Source organism: Thunnus maccoyii, chromosome 10 (assembly GCF_910596095.1).
Source record: "Thunnus maccoyii chromosome 10, fThuMac1.1, whole genome shotgun sequence".
In the NCBI taxonomy this organism is placed as follows: Eukaryota; Metazoa; Chordata; class Actinopteri; order Scombriformes; family Scombridae; genus Thunnus; species Thunnus maccoyii.
Genome location: NC_056542.1, coordinates 9,011,049 through 9,038,092, shown reverse-complemented (window position 1 = coordinate 9,038,092; position 27,044 = coordinate 9,011,049). Strand labels below are relative to the sequence as shown.

Here is a 27,044-nt window from a genome sequence, read left to right as displayed (position 1 = left end):
AATATTGTGGGACAAGGGGAAACATATAAGTGATAATGTCTACATCAATGTTGAGGTTTAAGTATCATTTTGTAAATAATTTGCAAAACAAAGCTTTCTGGTTGGTTGTTCAACCAATCACTCATTTGTCATTTTTTATTTCTTTTCTCCTCAGAGAAACATTATGTGGATGAACAGCTCTCTACACCGATCCAGAAAGTGAGCAATGTCACATCTGACTCAATACAACACAGCTTTTATTCAATAGTTGAAGGTTGAGAATGATCCTCATCTTAAACATTTTAAATACTGATACAACACAAACTCATGATTTAAGCTGAATATTTTTCACTGAAGCTGTATTCAAGCTACAATTTTATCCATCAGTAATGTTTCATATCTTTAACACTGAGGATTAGATGAGGAAATGTCAACATGTACATTTTTCCTGAGTTTATTCTTCAGCTTTGACAGTGATCTCACAGATAAACATATAACACTCACATCTACACTAACATTCATGAGATGCAATGAGAACCTATTTTAGTGTTTTTTTTTCTAGTGAATTGAATATACTGTATGTCTCATTAATGTTTTGATTATTCCAGGTAGCAACAATGGCAGCTGTTAAAGAGATGCTTTTGGAAACCCTGAATGATTTGAGTTTTCAGGAGTTAAAGAAATTCAAAGAGGTCCTGCAGTTGACTGTCTCTCAGAAGGACCTCCCAGACATCTCACTGATGTTGATCAACAGAACAGACAGAGTGGACATAGTGAATCTGATGTTACAGAACTGTGGTCAACAGTCTGTGGATCTGACAAAGAAGATTTTCAAGAAAATGAGCAGATCTGATCTGGTTCAGAGGTTATCAGACACCAGCTCAGGACCCAAAGGTAAAACAAAGAAGACAAAACTGTCATGTTACACAATCACGTTTGTCTAATGAATACATCTAATAATTGATTTTGAAAACGTACAGTAAATCTGCTTGAGTGCAAATTTCATTTAATCACCAATGTGAAGTGTGAGTAAAGTAGTAGGCAGGGGGCAACAAATCATTAATTAAATAAACACGTCTCTGACATGTAACATCTGGTAGGAATCTAACTCTAGAGAGCTAGGCTATCTTCTACTTTGCCTAGCTTGCTAGCTTACACTTTCTGAGTGGAAAACAAACTTAACAGCACAATGGATCCCAAATGTTAAATCCAAATGTTAAACGTCTTCAGTTGCTAATGTTACATAACCACGGCTATGTGGGCTTGTTGAAAAAGGAAAAAAAAGTCTTGTATCATCGTTATCAGGGCTACAACATTCTCCAGTCAGTAGCACAGTAGGGAAGTTAACATTGCAGCTCTCAGATGTCAGTCAGCCACTCCTAGAGCCTGAAGCTCAGATGCTAATTTCACAAATACAAAAATAGTTTTGTCCTTCTGGAAAAGTGAAAATGATACACAATACCTGCAATATCATTGTAGATCATATTTCCTTCCAAACAAAGTGAGGAGAATTCCAGTTACAGTTTGACTTTAAGGGGAGGCAAAATATTAGGTACAATTGACAGTATAATACAGTGCATCAATGCTTGGACCTAAAAAATGACCATGGAGTTGAATGAACACCTCTCTGACACACTGAATATTATAATTTGACAACATTGTAAATCCTATTTGACATCAAAGATTATGTTGTGAGGTGATAATCTTTACATAAAGACGGTCATATTTGTTGTAGGACTTTTATATTGGATTCTATTAGATTTCAAAGGTTTTAATGATATGATATCCAACCTCTCTTCTCTCTGTATGATTATTGTTTATGATTTCAGAAGCAGCAGAGGAGATTTTAGTGTTATTGCAACTAAATCTGAGTAAAACTGATTATAGTCTGATGTTTAATCAGTCTTGAGTCATTTTCTATTTTCTTTCTCCCCAGAGAAGCAGAGGTCTTCACTGCCCCAGAAAGTGAGTAATGTCACATCAGACACACTTTACACAACACAGCTTTCATTAAATAGCTGCTGGTTGAAAATGATCCTCATCTTGACCACAATAAATATTGATACAAACCAATGACATCATTCTCATCAGATGGTGCTCACTGAACTGAAGCAGGATTCAGATTGAGATTTTGAGCTAAAATATTATATCCACCAATAATGTTATAATAAAATCTGTACTATCTCTACCACTGAGGATGAGAACAGGACAACTAAATGTTTAGGACGTGTATGTTTTTCCAGACTTTCTTATTCAACTCTGATGGTAAATAGGTGGAAAGAGTTTTTAAAGCAGAAATATCACAGCTGCTGTTGAAGCAATAAGAACATGTGATCAGGTGTCTCATTCCTACTTTTGACAGCAAAGTGTCAGAGAGATTTGGAGACATGCAATAAATCACAATTACTAATAACCAGTTTATAGAAATAAATGAAATGAATCACACTGTGCTCACACTCTGTCTTTATAAAATCACTGAAGAATCTGATATCGCTAAATGTATCATTTTCTGTAATATGTTAATATTAGTTGTTATGGTACTCGCATAATTTAAATGTTTACATTAATGCAAAGACATCAGTGTTTAATCATTACAGTGGAAATATTACATAAATGCCCTCTGATCATTTTTAATCCATCAGGACATTACAATGACATCAGTTAAGAAGAAGATTTTGGAAACACTGGAAGAATTAAGTTTCGGGGAGATCAAGGTGTTCAAGTGGTTCCTGCTTCAAATGAAAGACCTCCCACAAAGCCGAATAGAGAGGGCAGACAGGATGGACTTAGTGGATCTGATGGTGAATATCTACAGTCAACAGTCTGTGAAGGTGACCAGGGAGGTTTTAAAGAAGATGAACAGGATGGATCTGGTGCAGAGGTTATCAGACACAAGCTCAGGATCCAAAGGTAAGTTGTGTTAAAAAAAAACAATACAATACAATTCCAATATCAAACATTTGGTATGCAGAGTGGGGTCTTATTCTACTTTAATGCTACTCCTGTTTTTCATCATTCAAAATACATTTTGGACAGTCAGGCAGCCATTTGAGTATGTGTTTGTTTTGATTGTTATATTATTTAGATGCCATTATCACAAGCAACATCCTCTGTCTTTGGATTTCCAAACACCTGGGTAAAATAAAACCATAAGTATCTGCATGGCTACACATCACTGAGGGAAAGTGATATTTTAACTTTTGGGTTTCTTGGCAAAAAAAGATGTAATTATGCAAACTAATCACTGTATCATTTGTGAGAACAATTTAGTTGTTAGCATTAAGCTCCTCTTGCACCATCATTAAGTTGTTGGTTTTTGGTACCTGGCTTGGTACACTGCAGCATAATACAGGACATTGACTATATAGCATGATGGCAACATCAACAACCATTACTTTACATTTTTGATGTTGGCTACTATCCAGTTGTTAATTGTAGTATATGTACATGCAAAACAAATTAAGTTATATGATTGCACCAATATTTTTATTGTATAATCTTTCCCTTTCATGAGGAATCGTTACTACAACAGCTACATGTACTTAGCCTGTAAGTTGTACATAACAGAAGTCCTGTGAAGTGCTGCCACTTTTCCTCAACTTAGACTTTTCTCAGCAGTAAGTCCTGCATAACATATTGCTCTCATGTTGGAGCAGTGCTATGTAGTCGAGTCAATTGTATTTGTATAGCCCAATATCACAAATCACAAATTTGCCTCAGGGGGCTTTACAACTTGTACAGCAATACAAAATCCTGTCTTTAGACCCTCAATTCGAATAACAAAAAACTCCTTTAATGGGGAAAAATTGAGGAAACCTCAGGAAAAGTAAGAGGAGGGATTCCTCTCCCAGTATGGACAGATATGCAATAGATGTTGTGTGTACAGAAGAAGAGTATATGAGAGTACAGGAGAATATGTAGCACATAGTGCTAAAGCAGCAAAGCATCTGGATAGTAGGGGTGGAGCTGAATCCAAATGCAGTATTCAGAAAAGCACAAATAGTGGGTTTTTACAAATATTTATTTTGTACAAATGTTTTAAAAATGAATTGTTTTGGGGAAGAAAAAAAAACATGTCAAATAATAGCGCACAGGTTGGTTACATGCTAACTCAGGCTCTCTCCTCTGCTTCGCTGTGTTAGTCTATTAGCAGCTCTCAATGAGGAGAATCACATCCACCTGCTGCATGACGCACATTTCCTTATTTGGACATCACTCCTGGAGTTTGGGTTGTTCCTCAGAGAGCTGAGCTATGAACATGCGCTAAATGCTCTCAAAGGGACTCTCTATAACCTGTTGTTCCCATTCCCCTTTCCACAAAGTTAGGTTGTAAAAAATAGGGCAATAATTGCCTTAGTAGTTCTTCCCTACATCTTACATGCTGTGCTGTCTCTGTGTTATGGGTGCATAAATAGCTACAGATCTGTCTTTGCAGTAGTGCAGAGCTGAGCTTTAGCTCAGTAGTCATTGTAGTCATCTATGATCTGTGAGACTCAAGTTCAAGACCTGCTGTGGGGACCTCCTTTCAAGATAGTCTATTGATGAACACTTATTTTAACACCTAAATATCCCAAAACTAAAAGTGTAATAAGAAAAAAAACAGGATTTCTACACCTATTTCCACTGGGCCCTCTGCACATCCCTACTGGTTAGTTACCATATGATTCTATTTATAAACATAACATAATTTAAAACATTTTCTGATGTGTTTTAACAAGGTCCTTCAAGAAGCTTGGAGTTTGGGGCTCATGGAGGCATAATGGTAATCCCTTTTATTATTCAATTTTCTCATTTGTTTATTTGTCATATGTTTATTTGTACATGTGTATGATGTTGCAAAATTAGCGAGTAAATAGGAACAGATTGTCCTCTGGTGTATGAGTCCAATTTCACTAAATGTACAATTTTGCCTAATGTGGTTAATATCAGTCACATGATTTAAATGTTTAAGTTGATGCAAAGATTTCAATTTTTGAATGTTCTGTTCGCTTTGAATCCATCAGGACGAAACAATGACACAAGTTAAGGAGAAGCTTTTGGAAACACTGGAAGAATTAAGTTTCGGGGAGATTGAGCAGTTCAAGTGGTGGCTACATCACCCTCAAGTCAAAGACCTCCCAAGAATCCCAAGAAGCCGAATGGAGAGGGCATACGGTTTTGACCTAGTGGATCTGATGGTGGAGATCTACGGTCAACAGTCTGTGGAGGTGACCAGGGAGGTTTTAAAGAAGATGAACAGGATGGATCTGGTGCAGAGTTTGTCAGACACCAGCTCAGGATCCAAAGGTAAGATGTGTGAAAAAAACAAAACAATACAATTCCAATATGAAACATTTGGTATGCAGAGTGGGGTCTTCTTCTACTTTAATACTACTCTTTTTTTCATCATTCAAAATACATTTTGGACAGTCAGGCAGCCATTTGAATATGTGTTTGTTTTGATTGTTATATTATCTAGATGCCATTATCACAAGCAAAGATACTCATTATAGTCAATGACTCTAGATCAGTCACTGTTTTTAAATTGTCCACAGCAACAATAAGCCAAAAGTAAACCCAGAATAACTAGACTCCTACATATGGCATAGTTTCCAAAATGACATCTACCGATTGAAAAAGCAAAAGATCTTTTCAAAGGGTTTCTTCTTTCAAGTTACCAAAAACAAAAAAATACAAGCAGCTTCCTAAAAGTCTAATGGTTAAGGTGCATACCACATAACTAATGTACTGGTTTGATTGCAGTCGGGGACTTTTGTTGCACGTCATATCGCACTCTGTCCCTTCATAATCTGTCTGCTTCTTCAATGTCCAATTAAGGTGAAAATGCAAAAATAAAAAGATAATAGTGCTAAAATAAAAAACACACAAAACAAAAAAACCCTCACTCACTTGTGGTGGTGTCTGCAGCAGTTGTATATCTCAAAGTTTCATAATATCTATCTCAAACATTTTTTCAGGCCAAATCAATGGAAGTGAATGAAATTCTTTTGTGATGCTCTCACCATTGAAATATTACATTAAATAAATCCCACGGAAAAAGTTTTTCCAGGAACAGTATCTCGGTTAAACTGAATAATCCTCAGAACATGCTGTCAACAGTTTTTATAAGGATTATTTCTTTGGTTTAAAAAAAAAATGTTCAAATGAAAACTGTTATTGAACATTTTACATTCATTGTAATCTGGCAAAAAAGTAATAAATCATCATTATATTCCTGTTACATCATCATGAAGGTGTAAAAAATTTGCATTGCCTCTTTAGTTTTTGGTACAATGGCAACATAAGACAAAACACTGATGGATGGATTTATTTCCAAACACCTGGTCAAATAATTATAATGATTATAATTTTTGGGATGTTTTGGCAAAAAAAGATGTTATACAAACTAATCTCTGTGTTATTTGTGATAAAAATGTAGTTGTAAGCATTACGTATCATTAAGTTGTTGGTTTTTGGTACCTGGCTTGGTTCCACAACAGAATAATACAGGACATTGACTATATAACATGACGGCAACATCAATGCCTATTACTTTACATGTTTGTTGTTGGCTACATGTACAGCTACATGTAGCTAGCCTATAGGTTGTACATAAGTACATACAAAAGTCCTGCAAAGTACTGCTACTTCTCTTCAACAAGTTATATGATGCTCCTGTATTTTTATTGTATAATCTTTCCCTGTCGTGAGGAATTGTTACTACAACAGCTACATGTACTTAGCCTGTAAGTTGTACAGAAGTCCTGTGAAGTGCTGCCACTTTTTCTCAACTTAGACTTTACTTAGCAGTAAGTCCTGCATAACATATTGCTCTCATATTGGAACTGTACTATGTAGTCAAGTCAATTGTATTTGTATAGCCCATTATCACAAATCACAAATTTGACTCAGGGGGCTTTACAATCTGTACAGCAATACAAAATCCTGTCTTTAGACCCTCAATTCGAATGGGGAAAAATTCCCTAAAAAACCATTTAATAGGGAAAAATTGAAGAAACCTCAAGAAGAGTAACAGGAGGGAGAATATGTGAGAGTATAGGAGAATATGTAGCACATAGTGCTAAAGCAGCAAAGCATCTGGTTAGTAGGGGTGGAGCTGAATCCAAATACAGTGTTCAGAAAAGCACAAATAGTGGGTTTTTACAAATATTTATTTTGTACAAATATTTTAAAAATGAATTGTTTATGGAAAGAAAAAAAAACATGTCAAATAATAGCGCACAGGTTGGTTACATGCTAACTCAGGCTCTCTCCTCTGCTCCGCTGTGTTACGTCTATTAGCAGCTCTCAATGAGGGTAATCACATCCACCCGCTGCATGATGCACATTTCCTTATTTGGACATCACTCCTGGAATTTGAGTTGTTCCTCAGAGATAAAGCTGAGCTATGAATATGCGCTAAATGCTCTCAAAGGGACTCTCTATAAATTGTTGTTCCCATTCCCCTTTCCACAAAGTTAGGTTATAAAAAATAGGCAATAAATGAAAAGTGCAGAGCAGTAATCACCTTAGTAGTTCTTCCCTACACCTTACATGCTATGCTGTCTCTGTGTTATGGGTGTATAAATAGCTACAGATCTGTCTTTGCAGTGGTGCAGAGCTGAGTTTTAGCTCAGTAGTCATTGTAGTCATCTATGATCTGTGAGACTCAAGTTCAAGACCTGATGTGGGGACCTCCGTCCAAGATAGTTTATTGATGAACACTTATTTTAAGACTTTAATATCCTAAAGTTAAATGTGTAATACAAATAAAAATAAGATTTCTATGGCTATTTCCACTTTTATTTGAATACAAATAGAAATAATTTTGCTGCCTGAACAAATACAGATACAAATATAAATACTGGGCCCTCTGCACATCCCTACTGGTTAGTCACCATATGATTCTATTTATAAACATAACATGATTTAAAACATTTTCTAATGTGTTTTAACAAGGTCCTTCAAGAAGCTTGGAGTTTGGGGCTCATGGAAGCATTATGGTAATCCCTTTTATTATTCAATTTGCTCATTTGTTTATTTGTACATGTGTATGATGTTGCAAAATTAGTGAGTAAACAGGAACAATTTTCACTTATTTAAGTGATTGTCCTCTGGTGCATGAGTCCAATTTCACTAAATGTATAATTTTGCCTAATGTGGTTAATATTAGTCACATGATTTAAATGTTTACATTGATGCAAAGACATGAATGTTTAATCATTACCGTAGAAATATTATATAAATGCCCTCTGATCACTTTGAATCCATCAGGACGAAACAATGACACAAGTTAGGAAAAAGCTTTTGGAAACACTGGAAGAATTAAGTTTCGATGAGATCAAGATCTTCAAGTGGCTGCTGCATCACCTTCAAATGACAGACTTCCCAAGAATCCCAAGAAGCCGAATAGAGAGGGCATACGGTTTTGACTTAGTGGATCTGATGGTTGAGATCTACGGTCAACAGTCTGTGGAGGTGACCAGGGAGGTTTTAAAGAAGATGAAAAGGATGGATCTGGTGCAGAGTTTGTCAGACACCAGCTCAGGATCCAAAGGTAAGATGTGTGAAAAAAACAAAACAATACAATTCCAATATGAAACATTTGGTATGCAGAGTGGGGTCTTCTTCTACTTTAATACTACTCTTTTTTTCATCATTCAAAATACATTTTGGACAGTCAGGCAGCCATTTGAATATGTGTTTGTTTTGATTGTTATATTATCTAGATGCCATTATCACAAGCAAAGACACTTATTATAGTCAATGACTCTAGATCAGTCACTGTTTTTAAATTGTCCACAGCAACAATAAGCCAAAAGTAAACCCAGAATAACTAGACTCCTACATAAGGCATAGTTTCCAAAATGACATCTACTGATTGAAAAAGCAAAAGATCTTTTCAAAGGGTTTCTTCTTTCAAGTTACCAAAAACAAAAAAATACAAGCAGCTTCCTAAAAGTCTAATGGTTAAGGTGCATACCACATAACTGTAATGTACTGGTTTGATTGCAGTCGGGGACTTTTGTTGCACGTCATATCGCACTCTGTCCCTTCATAATCTGTCTGCTTCTTCAATGTCCAATTAAGGTGAAAATGCAAAAATAAAAAGATAATAGTGCTAAAATAAAAAACACACAAAACAAAAAAACCCTCACTCACTTGTGGTGGTGTCTGCAGCAGTTGTATATCTCAAAGTTTCATAATATCTATCTCAAACATTTTTTCAGGCCAAATCAATGGAAGTGAATGAAATTCTTTTGTGATGCTCTCACCATTGAAATATTACATTAAATAAATCCCACGGAAAAAGTTTTTCCAGGAACAGTATCTCGGTTAAACTGAATAATCCTCAGAACATGCTGTCAACAGTTTTTATAAGGATTATTTCTTTGGTTTAAAAAAAAAAAAAGTTCAAATGAAAACTGTTATTGAACATTTTACATTCATTGTAATCTGGCAAAAAAGTAATAAATCATCATTATATTCCTGTTACATCATCATGAAGGTGTAAAAAATTTGCATTGCCTCTTTAGTTTTTGGTACAATGGCAACATAAGACAAAACACTGATGGATGGATTTATTTCCAAACACCTGGTCAAATAATTATAATGATTATAATTTTTGGGATGTTTTGGCAAAAAAAGATGTTATACAAACTAATTTCTGTGTAATTTGTGATAAAAATGTAGTTGTAAGAATTAAGTATCATTAAGTTGTTGGTTTTTGGTACCTGGCTTGGTTCCACAACAGAATAATACAGGACATTGACTACATAACATGACGGCAACATCAATGCCTATTACTTTACATGTTTGTTGTTGGCTACATGTACAGCTACATGTAGCTAGCCTATAGGTTGTACATAAGTACATACAAAAGTCCTGCAAAGTACTGCTACTTCTCTTCAACAAGTTATATGATGCTCCTGTATTTTTATTGTATAATCTTTCCCTGTCATGAGGAATTGTTACTACAACAGCTACATGTACTTAGCCTGTAAGTTGTACAGAAGTCCTGTGAAGTGCTGCCACTTTTTCTCAACTTAGACTTTACTTAGCAGTAAGTCCTGCATAACATATTGCTCTCATATTGGAACTGTACTATGTAGTCAAGTCAATTGTATTTGTATAGCCCATTATCACAAATCACAAATTTGACTCAGGAGGCTTTACAATCTGTACAGCAATACAAAATCCTGTCTTTAGACCCTCAATTCGAATGGGGAAAAATTCCCTAAAAAACCATTTAATAGGGAAAAATTGAAGAAACCTCAGGAAGAGTAACAGGAGGGAGAATATGTGAGAGTATAGGAGAATATGTAGCACATAGTGCTAAAGCAGCAAAGCATCTGGTTAGTAGGGGTGGAGCTGAATCCAAATACAGTGTTCAGAAAAGCACAAATAGTGGGTTTTTACAAATATTTATTTTGTACAAATATTTTAAAAATGAATTGTTTTGGGGAAGAAAAAAAAAACATGTCAAATAATAGCGCACAGGTTGGTTACATGCTAACTCAGGCTCTCTCCTCTGCTCCGCTGTGTTACGTCTATTAGCAGCTCTCAATGAGGGTAATCACATCCACCTGCTGCATGATGCACATTTCCTTATTTGGACATCACTCCTGGAATTTGAGTTGTTCCTCAGAGATAAAGCTGAGCTATGAACATGCGCTAAATGCTCTCAAAGGGACTCTCTATAAATTGTTGTTCCCATTCCCCTTTCCACAAAGTTAGGTTATAAAAAATAGGCAATAAATGAAAAGTGCAGAGCAGTAATCACCTTAGTAGTTCTTCCCTACACCTTACATGCTATGCTGTCTCTGTGTTATGGGTGTATAAATAGCTACAGATCTGTCTTTGCAGTGGTGCAGAGCTGAGTTTTAGCTCAGTAGTCATTGTAGTCATCTATGATCTGTGAGATTCAAGTTCAAGACCTGCTGTGGGGACCTCCTTCCAAGATAGTTTATTGATGAACACTTATTTTAAGACTTTAATATCCTAAAGTTAAAAGTGTAATAAAAATAAAAACAAGATTTCTATGCCTATTTTCACTTTTATTTGAATACAAATAGAAATAATTTTGCTGCCTGAACAAATACAGATACAAATATAAATACTGGGCCCTCTGCACATCCCCACTGGTTAGTCACCATATGATTCTATTTATAAACATAACATAATTTAAAACATTTTCTGATGTGTTTTAACAAGGTCCTTCAAGAAGCTTGGAGTTTGGGGCTCATGGAAGCATTATGGTAATCCCTTTTATTATTCAATTTGCTCATTTGTTTATTTGTCATATGTTTATTTGTACATGCGTACGATGTTGCAAAATTAGTGAGTAAACAGGAACAATTTTCACTTATTTAAGTGATTGTCCTCTGATGCATGAGTCCAATTTCACTAAATGTATAATTTTGCCTAATGTGGTTAATATTAGTCACATGATTTAAATGTTTACATTGATGCAAAGACATGAATGTTTAATCATTACAGTGGAAATATTATATAAATGCCCTCTGATCACTTTGAATCCATCAGGACGAAACAATGACACCAGTTAATGAGAAGCTTTTGAGAACACTTGAAGAATTACGTTTAGGGGAAATCGAGCAATTCAAGTGGCTGCTGCAGCACCTTCAAATGATTGACCGCCCAAGAATCCCAAGAAGCCGAATAGAGAGGGCAGACAGGATGGACTTAGTGGATCTGATGGTTGAGATCTACGGTCAACAGTCTGTGGAGGTGACCAGGGAGGTTTTAAAGAAGATGAGCAGGATGGATCTGGTGCAGAGGTTATCAGACACAAGCTCAGGATCCGAAGGTAAGTTGTGTGAAAAAAACAACCCAATACAATTCCAATATGAAACATTTGGTATGCGGAGTAGGGTCTTATTCTACTTTAACGCTACTCTTTTTTTTCATTATTCAAAATACATTTTGGACAGTCAGGCAGCCATTTGAGTATGTGTTTGTTTTGATTGTTGTCATCCAGATGCCATTATCACAAGCAAAGATACTCACTCTATGCTGTATAGTCATTATAGTCAATGACTCTAGATCAGTCACTGTTTTTAAATTGTCCACAGCAACAATAAGCCAAAAGTAAACCCAGAATAACTAGACTCCTACATATAGCATAGTTTCCAAAATGACATCTACTGATTGAAAAAGCAAGATCTTTTCAAAGGGTTTCTTCTCTCAAGTTACCAAAAACAAAAAAATACAAGCAGCTTCCTAAAAGTCTAATGGTTAAGGTGCATACCACATAACTGTAATGTACTGGTTTGATCGCATTTTGGGACTTTTGTTGCATGTCATACCGCACTCTGTCCGCTCATATTCTGTTTACTTCTTGACTGTCCAATTAAGGTGAAAATGCAAAAATAAAACGATAATAATACTAAAATAAAAAACACACAAAACAAAAAACCCTCACTCACCTGTAGTGGCGTCTGCAGCAGTTGTATTTCTCAAAGTTTCGTAATATTTATCTCTAACATTTTTGCAGCCAATACAATGGAGATGAATGAAATTCTTTTGTGATGCTCTCACCATTGAAATATTACATTTAATTAATCTCACGGAAAAAGTCTCTTTTTTTCCAGGAACAGTGTCTCTGTTAAACTGAATAATCCTCAGAACATGCTGTCAACACTTTTTATAAGGATTATTTCTTTGGTTTAAAAAAAAAGTAGTTCCAATGAAAACTGTTATTGAATATTTTACATTCATTGTAATCTGGCAAAAAAACTGTAATTAATCATCATTATATTCCTGTTAAACCATCATGAAGATGTAAACAATTTGCATGGCCACTTTGGTGTTTGGTACCTGGCTTGTTACAATGACAACATAAGACAAAACACTGATGGCTGGATGGATTTCCAAACACCTGGGAAAATAAAACCACAAGTATCTGCATGGCTACATACCACTGGGGGAAAGTGATATCTGAACTTTTGGGTTTCTTGGCAAAAAAAATGTAATTATGCAAACTAATCACTGCATTATTTGTGAGAAAAATGTAGTTGTTAGCATCAAGCTCCTCTTGCACCATCATTAAGTTGTTGGTTTTTGGTACCTGGCTTGGTACACTGCAGCATAATACAGGACATTGACTATGTAGCATGACGGCAACATCAACGCCCATTATTTTACATGTTTGGTGTTGGTTACTATCCAGTTGTTTATTGTAGTATATGTACATGCAAAACAAATTAAGTTATATGATTGCACCAGTATTTTTATTGTACAATCTTTCCCTTTCGTGAGGAATCGTTACTACAACAGCTACATGTACTTAGCCTGTAAGTTGTACATAACAGAAGTCCTGTGAAGTGCTGCCACTTTTCCTTGACTTAGACTTTTCTCAGCAGTAAGTCCTGCATAACATATTGCTCTCATGTTGGAACTGTACTATGTAGTCAAGTCAATTGTATTTGTATAGCCCAATATCACAAATCACAAATTTGACTCAGGGGACTTTACAACTTGTACAGCAATACAAAATCCTGTCTTTAGACCCTCAATTCGAATAACAAAAAACTCCTTTAATGGGGAAAAATTGAGGAAACCTCAGGAAAAGTAAGAGGAGGGATTCCTCTCCCAGTATGGACAGATATGCAATAGATGTTGTGTGTACAGAAGAAGAGTATATGAGAGTACAGGAGAATATGTAGCACATAGTGCTAAAGCAGCAAAGCATCCGGATAGTAGGGGTGGAGCTGAATCCAAATGCAGTATTCAGAAAAGCACAAATAGTGGGTTTTTACAAATATTTATTCCGTACAAATATTTTAAAAATGAATTGTTTTAGGGAAGAAAAAAAAACATGTCAAATAATAGCGCACAGGTTGGTTACATGCTATCTCAGGCTCTCTCCTCTGCTCCGCTGTGTTACGTCTATTAGCAGCTCTCAATGAGGGTAATCACATCCACCCGCTGCATGACGCACATTTCCTTATTTGGACATCACTCCTGGAATTTGAGTTTTTCCGCAGAGATGAAGCTGAGCTACGGACATGTGCTAAATGCTCTCAAAGGGACTCTTGAAATTGTCGTTCCCATTCCCCTTTCCACAAAGTTAGGTTATAAAAATTAGGCAATAAATGAAAAGTGCAGAGCAATAATCACCGTAGTAATTCTTCTCTACACATTACATGCTATGCTGTCTCTGTGTAATGGGTGTATAAATAGCTACAGATCTGTCTTTGCAGTGGTGCAGAGTTGAGTTTTAGCTCAGTAGTCATTGTAGTCATCTATGATCTGTGAGACTCAAATTCAAGAAATGCTGTGGGGACCTCCGTCCAAGATAGTTTATTGATGAACACTTATTTTAAAACTTTAATATCCTAAAGTTAAAAGTGTAATTAAAATGAAAATAAGATTTCTATGCCTATTTCCACTTTTATTTGAATACAAATAGAAATAATGTTGCTGCCTGAACAAATACAGATACAAATATAAATACTGGGCCCTCTGCACATCCCTACTGGTTAGTCACCATATGATTCTATTTATAAACATTGCATGATTTAAAACATTTTCTAATGTGTTTTAACAAGGTCCTTCAAGAAGCTTGGAGTTTGGGGCTCATGGAGGCATTATGGTAATCCCTTTTATTATTCAATTTGCTCATTTATTTGTCATATGTTTATTTGTACATGTGTATGATGTTGCAAAATTAGTGAGTAAAATTATACTTATACTTATTTAAGTGATTGTCCTCTGATGCATGAGTCCAATTTCACTAAATGTATAATTTTGCCTAATGTGGTTAATATTAGTCACATGATTTAAGTGTTTACATTGATGCAAAGACATGAATGTTTAATCATTACAGTGGAAATATTATATAAATGCCCTCTGATCACTTTGAATCCATCAGGACGAAACAATGACACCAGTTAATGAGAAGCTTTTGGAAACACTTGAAGAATTACATTTGGGGGAAATCAAGATCTTCAAGTGGCTGCTGCAGAACCTACAAATGAAAGATCTCCCAAGAATCTCAAGAAGCCGAATAGAGAGGGCAGACAGGATGGACTTAGTGGATCTGATGGTTGAGATCTACGGTCAACAGTCTGTGGAGGTGACCAGGGAGGTTTTAAAGAAGATGAACAGGATGGATCTGGTGCAGAGTTTGTCAAACACCAGCTCAGGATCCAAAGGTAAGTTGTGTTAAAAAAAACAATACAATACAATTCCAATATCAAACATTTGGTATGCAGAGTGGGGTCTTATTCTACTTTAACGCTACTCATTTTTTCATCATTCAAAATACATTTTGGACAGTCAGGCAGCCATTTGAGTATGTGTTTGTTTTGATTGTTATATTATTTAGATGCCATTATCACGAGCAACATCCTCTGTCTTTGGATTTCCAAACACCTGGGAAAATAAAATCATAAGTATCTGCATAGCTACACATCACTGAGGGAAAGTGATATTTTAACTTCTGGGTATCCTGGCAAAAAAAGATTTAATTTTGCAAATTAATCTCTGCTAACAACAATTTAGTTGTTAGCATTAAGCTCCTCTTGCATCATTATTAAGTTGTTGGTTTTTGGTACCTGGCTCGGTACCACAACAGCATAATACAGGACATTGACTATAAAGCATGACAGAAACATCAGCACCCATAACTATACATATTTGATGTTGGCTACATGTACAACTACATGTAGCTAGCCTATGGGTGGTACATAGTAGAAGTCCTGTGAAGTGCTGCCACTTTTCCTCAACTTAGGCTTTACTCAGCAGTAAGTCCTGTATGACATATTGCTCTCATACTGGAGCAGTGCTATATAGCACATAGTGCTAAAGCAGCAAAACATCTGGAAAGTTACTATATGATTCCTTTTATAAGCATAATATCATTTAAAACATTTTCTGATGTGTTTTAACAAGGTCCTTCAGGAAGCTTGGAGTTTGGGGGTCATGGAAGCATTATGGTAATCCCTTTCATTCACTCATCTGCTCACTTGTAGATTTGTCATTCACTTTATTTGTGTGAATTTTTTTTTCCATTTGTGTGATGTTGTAAAATTAGTGTTTAAAAAGGAGCAATTGCAGTAATTCACAAATGTGACTGTCCTCTGATGTAGGACTCCAGTGACTGGACTAAACTTGAACCTGAAGTGAACAGTACAGATGCAGATGAGGCTCCAACTTACAGGTAAAAATAACATCTTCAATACTGTGTCACAACAAACTGGAACCATTGAAAAAAGCTTGATTTCGATATTTTTTCAGGATCTTTTTCATGCCATATTACAGTAATTATGGTAATGCTACATTTAGCTCCAAATAAAATTAAGGCAGCTACTGGTTAAGTTTACATTTAGCCCATTGAGTCCCTTAAGTGTTATTACCTGATGGTTGTTTTATCTTGTCTTGTTGTTTTAAATCCAATTTAATCTTTTTTTCTTGTTTTTCTTGTTTTATCATAAAGCGTATCATCATAATTATTATTGTTATTAATAATGAAGTATTTTGTGCGTATACAAGGACTCTTTTTTTTTTTCTTTCAGCCTACAGTCTGAAGCAGGAAGGTTTGAATGCAGTGTCTCTGACCTGCGATGGGTCTGTGAAGAAAAGGTCAGCTTTAAGTACCAGTTCTGGTCTTGGGAAGAACACATGGAGAGAATGGAAAGCTTACAATACATGCCTGCAGGTCCTCTACTGGACATCACAGTCATTGCTGGGAAGTTAAATGAAGTGTACCTGCCACACTGGATCTGCACAGGTAAGTGGACATGAAGAAATAAGTAAACATGTATTTAAATGTATTGTGATACAATCCCTTTCTCCTCACTAAATATATGTGCTTGTATTTTGTGCAGATGACTCTACAATGTTAGACAAGTTTGCAGTCCTACACATAGATGCCTGTGGAGATGTTGTTGAGGACGTGTCTGAGGTCACATCATCCCATGTCAAGTTATCTGAACCAGTTTTCTCTAAAAAAGGGCCTATGATTAATATTCGCTTTTCAGGGAAAATAAAGTGCAACGTGTTAATATACTATAAACCAAACACAACGTTCCTCAAACTTCATGTGTATCTGATCCGAAATGATCCTGCTCTAAAACAGGTTATTTAATATCTTACTATCACAAATGTATAATATAATCAGATTAAAAAACCTACAACTGAGTATTAGGGCCAGTGGTGGAAAAAGTGAAATTGTGAGAATAGAGTTGTGAAGTGGGAGGGGTCGCTGGTCACAGAAGGTTTTTTCCCCTTTCTGTATTCCCATTTAAAAATCTTCTTTAAACGATATCCAAAAATATGACTTAACATTGAAACATGCATGTATGATCAATAACAAATTTCACATTTACACTTATTTTTATGCACATTTTATTGAAGATAAGCCACTTAAAACATGAGACAGCGTAATGGACACGTTTCCTTATTTCAAGATGAAGGACCAAGTGATTCTCCTCAGATTTCTGTCAGTAGCTGAAGTTAATATTTGTTTGGAGGCTAATAGATCTCACTGACAAACTGAAACTTTTCAATTTAAGCCCACTGCTCACTGCATGTCAATGTGCAGCAGCCTTCAATCCTTTGCCGACACCAACTTAATTTTTACATGAACACTGCTCTATTTATTTTTGTTTGTTTACTCATTAAAACACAATTCTACAGCAGTGTATTTGGTTATTCTCAAAATATACATGTTGCAAAATTTTATATAATAAAACTTATAATTGAAATTAATGATGATCTTCCTCATCAGCATAACTATTCTTAAAATCTTACAGTTTATCTTTTTCCACCAGTGGCCCTAATACTCTACTGTAAAAACCGTATTGCTTTTTCATGAATGTACTTTAAAACACAGACAACAATGTTTGTTACTGTAACCTTGAAGCAGCTTTGTTTGTATTGTTTTTTTCCAGACGGTGAAGAAGGAGGAAGAGTCTAAAGGATACGAAATGGGTGATAGTAAGTCAAGCCCAAACAACTACCTGAAATTGCGCAAAACATTCGTCCTCACATCAGACATAAAGACAGCAGAAATTCAGCCAGAGGTACAGTTTGAACTGTCTGTTAGAAATTTCATTTATGTAGTGAATTGTGGTTTAGACATGCTGCATGTAAAGACACAGAAGGATCAAAGACATTGCAGGGAGGTGTAGCTGCACATGGCCTTATGCATTTAATTTGTATTTTACTTGTTCTAAATTTCTTGTCTTTGTGTAAATATTTGATTTTTGAAAGATGAAACTGCCAGCGATGGTGAAATTGCAGCATTTTGCTGCAGGGATTTTGACACTTTTGTAGTACTTTTAGCCAAGTTGGAAATATTGTAGCTGTCAGAAATTTAAAACATCTTCAACTCAGAATTGCAACCAGGTAGCTGATGTGAAAGTTTTTCTCCAACTTGGCTGCAATTAAGGTCTGAACAATATGATGTGAACACAATATAAGACACAAGGAAACTATGCAAGTGAGAAACATGGATACAATTAAGGGAATTGGCATTTAGACTCCTTTGATTGTAAATAGATGCATCATTGTTTGTATTGGCCATTTATACAAAGAGACATGTGATCAGTGTTGACAACTTAGCAACGCTCTCCCTAGATACAGCTTTTAAGAGCCTAGTGACAAATCTATTGATTGTTTGGCCACACATAAGCTACTTCAAGAAGGTTGCCAATACTGCTTGGTGAATGTGGAGTCAGCTTTGCTCGCTGTGTTCAGAGTTTGGGAGAGATCAGCAGCCAGACAGAAATGTAAATGATCTGAGCATGTGCAAAACAGTGTTCCTAATGACCAGACACTAATCAACTAGTTTTGTTTTTGTTGTAAAGGATTTAACTTGACTGTTTACCTTTGTCAAAAACGAACTCCTCCTCTCCTTTTATGTTGTATTTTTACACAGGGTGGGATAACCCTCAGATATGCAAACACAAATTTCTATGAAGTGTTCATTGAAAATCCAGACAGAAACTTCAACTTTACACTCTCACACCGTTGTACAAAGAAGGGTAAAACAGTGTGTAAACCAGTGTGTGAACCAGTGTGGGCCTGTACAATTCGAAAAGGTCAGTGGTTGTTAAACAATATTACCTACACTACAAAAAAAGATGCGTTCTGTCTTTTCCATGAACCTAACCATTCTATATAATTAATGAGAGTTGTTGCTTTGTTGCTCTGTGGGTGTAATATTCTGGTTGTAGCTGTCTGATTTATGTATTCACCTGCGATTTAATACGTGATAATGATTCCTGTTTATTTACTTCCAGAAACCCATAGAAGTGCTTAAAACAGCAAGTATGGGTATTGGGACAGAGTGATTTATCAAAGACCCAACACAACAAATTTGATCACAGTCGTAATAACATTTGATGGTTTTTGATGCAAACAACTATAACTGATCCTTCAGAATTAGAATGTTATTGATATTTAATATAATTCAATTTTATTTAGCTAAAATGTCTCATTATTGAATCTTTTATTGTGAATGAAATACATAAACCCATGATATCAGCTGTCAGTATTTGTTTTGTTCTCCATTTTATTCCAGATGACTATCCAAACTCTGGTCATTCAGAAGGTAAGACACTGCATATATGTACTGTCCATTACTATACGAGATTTCAGCTTTCAGTCATATGTCATAAATATTTCACACATTTGTTGCAAATATTTCAACCAGAATAAAACCAATTGGAATTTCATCAATGTTTAAAATGTTTGTAGTTTTGAAACCAAATTGTATGATCACCATGATATAATTGTAGCACCTGAGTTGTGTTTTGTTTGTTTTTCACATATTTCACATTTGACCATTTTAAATAAACTGCTGAGAAGTTGTCTTTCGCTGAATTTACAGAGCTGAACTTGGCCAGCTATTTTGTGCAGTATTCTTGTACTATGGTTTGCCTGCTGAAGTATTCTTGTCTAGAACAATGTATTTATTATAAGGTTATCATTTAATGTGTTGCAGCTGCAGCATCATCAGCTGGACCAGCTGGTGCTACAGTGAGAGGTAGGTACATTACAAAACATAAAGAGGCACTTCAACTTAAAAACATGCATGTTTGCCTGCTTCCTTAAATGGGAAGTTGACTGAAATACTGATAAATACATTATCCTTGAGTGATTATTGAAGTTTAGGACTGCCTATAGTATAAGGATAATTATTGTCAAGAAATCTTGTGCAGAGCCACAATAACAATGAATTGATCCTACTTACAAGTGTTGTGTCTGTATCCAAAGTGTGACATGTTATTCCTCTGTGCCACTAAGAATGTGGTTAGTTCAATCAGGAGAGACAAGTGAATGAAGCAAAAACAATTGTTTATTATACAGATGATATTGATGATTAAGTGTTGTCAGAAGTCTTTGCCACTTAGACTCTATAGGGAGATTTTGAATCAAGGGACATCAGTCCTGAGCAGCAGCAAAATAAATCCCCCCATGCAATCTAGACACTGGTGGTGGTGGTGGTGGTGGTCGCTGATGACTTCTGCTGAGTCTGATAAGGCTGATGAGATTGATTAAGTGATGCACTGTGAAGACTAGGCGGTGATGGGGAGGTGTTGGGGTGAGCAAAACAGCACCATGAAAGCACTAAGGTAGAGAGGGAGAAAACATATAATAGGCTGATGATGAAGGTGTGTCACCATGCTATTGGTTAGATGTGACCAGCTGATTTGAACAGCTGACGTCTTAATTGACGTCCAGGGGAACCACACCAAGGAAATTATGACTGAGCATGCTGAGGGATGGGAATGACAGATGGTTTGAGAAACAATACTACAGACCTGAGCATACATAAGATGGTCTTTCTGACTGAACTTTCGCTGAGGTTCATTTGTTTAGAAACGGCTCCAAAGACTAATAACAGCAAGTTTTTTCTCTCCAGAAAGCGTTTCTATGTCAGGAAGAGGCCAGCACACATGTCTAAGGATGCGGTTCTCTTTACAATAACAGTTACAGATTACTACAGTAACCACCATCTTCAGGGAAGAAGGAACATGTCACCTAGTGCAGCAGTTGTGGCTCATTAACATGTTTTTTATAGTTTTTGGACAACAACAGGTGTACGGCACAGAGGAATAAGATATATCAGGCTTTGGATACACACATAATACTTGTAAGTAGGATCAATTCATTGTTGGTTTGATTCTGCACATGAGATTTGTTGACAATAAGAAAAATATAGAAAATCGCCATCCTTATGTTTTAATCACCCTCATTTATATTCTATACAAATACTTACTCAAATACAATGTCTTGACTGTTGTTTAGTTGATCTGATATGTAGACACTAATAGATACTAATCCACTGAGGGATTCATAAACAGGAAGAGCAAATCAAGGACAAATTAAGAGAAAAAAAAGCTTCTGAGAGACAGATCCTGATTTTATATTAGCCAACTTTTTTCTCAAGTGTTCTGATCATTAAAGAAAGCAGTTTGTTTTCTGTGTCAGTGACGTTAAAGAAGAACAATACAATTGTTAAACAATTAAAATTTTCCCTAAATTTCTTACAGCTGTGGGATCCTCAAGTGGAGCAACTGGTGGAAATACCTTGGCTGAAGGCAGGTCCACAGGTATTAACTATGCAATTTTCTCATGAAATTACTTTAACACTTACAAGAAAAAAAACAAAACAGAACAGGTCTAACTTGATCAAGGGTTAGACACATTATATATATATGCAATCCAAGGGGTGTTCCAAAAAAGGTGGATAAAGGCAAAGCCTGGCTTAATTCGAAAAGCCTTGCTAATTTAAGTGAGAGTTCTGTTCCATTACTGTGGCTTATGTGATTCCCTGCTCATCATGACTTATTTAGCAGAACTAGCCTGCTCTGTGGCAGGCTAACTGTCGAGCTTAATTTAGCTGTGTGTCAAAGAATGTCTGACAGTTGGAAAGAGACCCAGAAGCTTGCATTACTGTTTAGAAGATACGATAAGATGGAAGAACTGTGAGGGACTTTTACAAAAATACCCATTTCAGTTAATCCCCAATTTTATTCATGGTCACTTTTGTTTTGGAGTGAACCCTTTTATTTAAAAGCTTAGCATTTATAATGTAAGAAATAAAAGTGTGTCAACGTTGTTTTGAACTTATTTATTCATTCAATCACTCATTTTGTTCAAGCTATGAAGACAATAAGAAAATTAAATAAAGTCCAGACCATGACCTTCTGCAGTGTATAAATGTATACAGTGGAAACCGCTTATAGTGATCACAGTTACAGTGATCAACTACTTATATTGATCAAATCCACCTATAGTAATCAAATTGTCCGCTTACAATGTTCGTTTTGGGTCTCTTCATACATGACAACATATGGAAAAATATTTTAAAACTACAGTAATTATATTTTTTGTACTTTACTCCCATTATAAGTGGCTGCGGCACCATTATTGCCTACCTGAGGCTCCTGCTGTGCACATTGAAATCATGACAGGAATCAGTAAGTCATTTTCACTCAATGGAAAACGCAGTCTCCTCGAAGCTTATCACAATAAAAAATCTATCTTAAAAATAAATAAATCTTAAAAATCTAAGGAAAGGATTACCGCTCTCTTCGTCTCTTCTGCTGCCAAGGAAAAGAAGGAACTTCTTGTCGTCAGAACCCCCGCTGCTTCAAAAATGTGCGCACACTGTGTTTTAAAATAATAATAAAATTCAGTAAATAGCGAAGCTGTCCTTTTCATTTTTTTATATTCATGTAGGCTAATACATATACAAACATCAATTAGATGATATTCTGCATGAGAAATAAAGAAAATCAAATTTGGTTATTATAATCATCCAGTCATGGTAGACGTGATCAATATAAGCGGTTTCCACTGCACTTATATCCTTCTCCAGTTTCTTCATCTCCAACCTTTTAATTTTTAACTTTCAATGATGCTTTTAAATCAAATAGACATCCTGCAAAAGAGAAAATGTGTCAAAGAGTAGATGATTATGTAGGTGGTAATGATGAGTTGGTTCACTTAAGTTACCCACACCATGATTTTAATTATACATCTGATATTATCTAGCCTACTGATAATATGCAGATAAGATAATACTGCAGAATCAGAATGAGCTTATTTCCTAAGAAATAAGGTACAATTTTGTGTGTGTGTGTGTGTGTTTTTTTTTTTAAAGAAAATGATGAAAGGGACCATAACGACTAGATTAACCATTAAATCTAAACATGTCTTTGTGGTGTTTGTTGAGTTAGAGACCTTCACGGGTCCACTCAGTTCTCAGGAAGTGAGAGACTGGGTCCACTTTTCCACCGGTCTGTTTTGGATCATGAAGACCTCTAGTTTGAATGTAAATCAATTAACCTGTTTATTCAGTAGTTCTTCAAGAAGCTGATGTCACCAGATATTAATCTAAATCAATGGGTCATTTTTATCCCCTCTGCTCTCAGGAAAGCACTTTGTGGACAAACACCAGTGTGATCTGATCGAGAGAGTGAGCAATATAGGCCCAATCTTGGATAATCTATGGGAAAAAGGCATAATCCAAAAAGGAGTTTATAATGAAATCATGGAAATCTCAACCACTGAGGATAAGATGAGGAAACTCTACATTGGTCCCCTGAATGCATGTGGAGATGAAGGCAAAGACATCTTCTACAAACTCCTTGAGGAGAAGGAGTCATATCTTGTTGCTGATCTCAAGAAGAAGGAGTCTTAAAAACTGTGACATGGTGAAATTAGCTTTTTTGACCAAACATATACACTGGCTACCTGAACCTGATATTATTACACATTAACAGAACACTTTGAATAACCAACATTTATGAAAAATATTCATCATAGTGACATTTAAAAGGTTTTAAAATTTAAAACATTTAAAGTTCCTCAAACATTTTATCTAAAGAAAAAGAAGAATTGATAGGGAGTTGGGGGTCAATAGCAAAAACATTACATATCAAGTTACAAAATTATACAATTTGTGTAATTTAGGATATAAAATTTTGGATCGCTTAAGTATTTTTCAGCAAACTGAAACAAGACAGAGCCTGTGTCTGAAATGACTCTTTTTACAACATAACACACTATATTTACACTCCGACATTTTAATTGAGTGTCTGAATTCTGAATGTGTACATTTATGCACCAGATAGTACCCTCAAAATGTACACAATGGAATGAAAAAAGTAGCGTCCGTGGCATGTACACCAGAGAGATCATTGTTTCTGACCCCTCAGACTACGGCTCTGGTCTAACTAAAATTCTTGTGTCATTTTAAGATTCTGCCTTATCTGGACTGATGTGACTCGATGTGTGAGTCACTCAGTCAGTCAGTGTGCAGGACAAACGCACAGCTTTCATGTCCAGGTGCTGAATCCCAAAAAATGTGTAGATTATCTCTGCTTCACAAGGACTCACAACACTGTAGAATGCTCCCTTTTAAAATATTTGTCTTTTTTGTGTTCAGAAACAGGTACAGTGGCCTTGTTTCCCAAAACCATCTTGTAAAATCCATCTTCTGAAGCCTCCTAAGCTTAAGAGGTGTTTCCCAAAAGCATCGTAACTGAAGACGCTGTGAGAAAGATTAGACGAGTAGATTGAGTGACTCCTTCCCACTCATAGGAGGCTTAGAGCATCTGAAGAAGCTCCACAACCTGTTTTATATAAGTTTTCATTGTTTTTGTACATTTTGAAGTTAAATTAGAAAGTAAAACTAAACCAATATTAACACACAAAATTTAATTCAACAATTGATCTGCCAGTTTGTGTCGTCATCATCCTCTCCCTCTTCTTGCATCATATATACATCTCTTTCTTCTCTGATGGTATATTTTCAGGTTCTATATCTTCTCTCTTCTCTCTATTTATGTGTGTATGTTGTATGACAGAATGACACATATTCATGATACTGAGGAAACAGGAACCTCCACTGCTTCTTTTTAGTTTTGATATGATCTTCAGAGTAACGTCTGCCTCGAGCAGCAGCTAAATCAGGTAAAGTTTACTTTCTTAAACCGTCTTCCACCCAGTAACATGAATTATAAAGACTGTAGACTGTTAACTGCACATAAAGCTTTGTTTTCATACTGAACAATTTCCAGTATAGAACATTTATTTGTGTAATTTACAACATTTACACTTTGTGATGATTATTTTCAACATATAGCATGACTTACAGACAGTTGAATATGCAAAGTTACTTAAAAATGTATTCAGCATCATCTTCATCAGCACAGAGCCAACGTTAAGAAGCTCTTAATGTTGTGCACTTCCTCTTTATTGCTTTGGGAAACACATGTAGAAGTTTAAGAGCATTTGTAGAAAACACTCTTAAATTCTATGAACGACCGTTATCAGGAAGCGAGGACCTGGTTTGGCTGGCAGTGTAGCAGCAAAGACTCCTCACTGGCACCAACTAGTGTTTCCTTACAAGTCTGTCAAATGTAGAACTGGTTTTAAGGTTTTTAGTTGTTTTCAAAGCATTGCATGGACTGGCACCAGTTATCTCTCTGAACTCCTCAGACACAATTCAACCTCCAGACCTCAACAGTTGAAGCACATTTCAAATGTATTTTATTGTCAGTAACTTTTACTTGAATTTTACAAGCAACAGGCTGATATCTTTCTTTGTTTTTATAATGAAATACAGAAGAAAATAGAGCACAGTTTTGTTTATTAACTAACTGTAAGTCCTAGCAGCTGAGCTTCACAAGACAAAGCTCCGAGCCAAGCGTGATATATTTAAAATTCAAATGTAAATGAGGTGTTTTCCATTCCTGCCTCCAGACTGTCGAACAGTTTATATCCAAAGGTCTTATATTCACCTTTTATTTCATCTTTTTTATTCTATACAAATATAACATTGACTATGCATTTTGTACGTTGTGTATTTTTATTTAAGAATTTGTTTTTAAATAAATTGTCTTGATATGAGCTCATTCTCATGTATCTATTCTGGTGTAACTTAAAAGTCACTTATCTAGCAACATTATTTGAGTAATTTTAGACAAAATTTAGTTGCTGCCAATAAACAAAAACTTCAGGACTTTAAGCAGCGTTCTTAACAATTTGTTGATTGCTTTGGATTTAGACGTATCATGAGCCCTACTGCTCCTGAATCTGACTTTGTGTACGATGCTGTTGACCACCACAAGTTCACAAATCATGAAAAGAGTTAAGCGACTTTATCTTGTTTTAGTTGGATGTGTGGACTAGAGGTGGAGTTCATTTTCCCCTTTACCTCCAAACAGCTGATCATATAAAATCAAACTTTTCATTGTTCATTTCCTACGTCTAGACCGGCATTTAAACAAGAAAGCAGATAAATGTGAGGTTGGTAACTGCAAGGAAAATGCTGAGCATGTACTGATAGGATGTAAAATATTCATCCTGTCATTGTAGAAAGAAAAAGGCTTAATTTGTATCTGAAAGTCTGAAGTCAAACACACACACGCACACACACACACACACATACACACACACACACACACACACACACACTGCAAAACAACCTCTCAGATAACAACACCAAAGCTGTCACATGTGAAACATATGACTCTGATTTCAGCCTCCTCCCATCTGACCTGATACAGATCCGTAATGTGTAAAAATTTAAAGATAAAGGACCAGACGTCAGGTAGACAAGAACACAAGTCAGTGTTTTCCCTCCTCCTCCACTCACATTTGTAACTTTTCAGTTCCTGATATGATTGATATGTACCTCCTACTTTAAACTTTAAAACAACCTGCAGTGCCTTTCCTTTATTCAAAGGTATATGCAAAATAATTTGAGAAGATGACCTCTCATTTAGGCTTTCATTACAACCAAATCATGAAAATGAAAATAGTTGTTCACTGGCATGGAGGTTTTGTGGGAAACACTCAGAACTACTTTCTTCTTCTAGGTAAATAATCACACTTGAAACTTGAAACCCTTTTGAACAATTACAGACACAAATGAATGTTATGATCAGTGTGCACATTTTGAAAAACTCATGTGACTCTGTCACATCAGTATACTTGCTTCATATATGTTGTTTTTAGATCACTTCATTCTCTCAAATAATCAGAACCAAACATAACAATGAGGGAATTTATTATAGATTTTAAAATAGAAAATATGTTGA

At 35.7% G+C, this 27,044-nt stretch overlaps 1 protein-coding gene across 1 annotated transcript in view; it reads left to right on the top strand.

Annotated features, from left to right (window-relative positions):
- LOC121905492 overlaps positions 1-26,070 on the top strand; it is a 344,732-nt gene extending 318,662 nt beyond the window's left edge. Inside the window, exons 49-71 of the mRNA XM_042423738.1 lie at positions 155-198; positions 588-873; positions 1,916-1,944; positions 2,622-2,889; positions 4,698-4,741; positions 4,983-5,265; positions 7,918-7,961; positions 8,233-8,515; positions 11,173-11,216; positions 11,503-11,785; positions 14,529-14,572; positions 14,852-15,134; positions 15,874-15,917; positions 16,071-16,141; positions 16,497-16,711; positions 16,809-17,059; positions 17,874-18,005; positions 18,863-19,025; positions 19,508-19,537; positions 19,931-19,972; positions 21,483-21,542; positions 23,370-23,651; positions 24,386-26,070. Of these exons, the coding sequence (XP_042279672.1) occupies positions 155-198; positions 588-873; positions 1,916-1,944; positions 2,622-2,889; positions 4,698-4,741; positions 4,983-5,265; positions 7,918-7,961; positions 8,233-8,515; positions 11,173-11,216; positions 11,503-11,785; positions 14,529-14,572; positions 14,852-15,134; positions 15,874-15,917; positions 16,071-16,141; positions 16,497-16,711; positions 16,809-17,059; positions 17,874-18,005; positions 18,863-19,025; positions 19,508-19,537; positions 19,931-19,972; positions 21,483-21,542; positions 23,370-23,638 (3,212 nt within the window). The 3' untranslated portion in view covers positions 23,639-23,651; positions 24,386-26,070. The remainder of the gene's footprint in view (positions 1-154; positions 199-587; positions 874-1,915; positions 1,945-2,621; positions 2,890-4,697; positions 4,742-4,982; positions 5,266-7,917; positions 7,962-8,232; positions 8,516-11,172; positions 11,217-11,502; positions 11,786-14,528; positions 14,573-14,851; positions 15,135-15,873; positions 15,918-16,070; positions 16,142-16,496; positions 16,712-16,808; positions 17,060-17,873; positions 18,006-18,862; positions 19,026-19,507; positions 19,538-19,930; positions 19,973-21,482; positions 21,543-23,369; positions 23,652-24,385) is intronic.
- Positions 26,071-27,044: the final 974 nt, after the last annotated feature.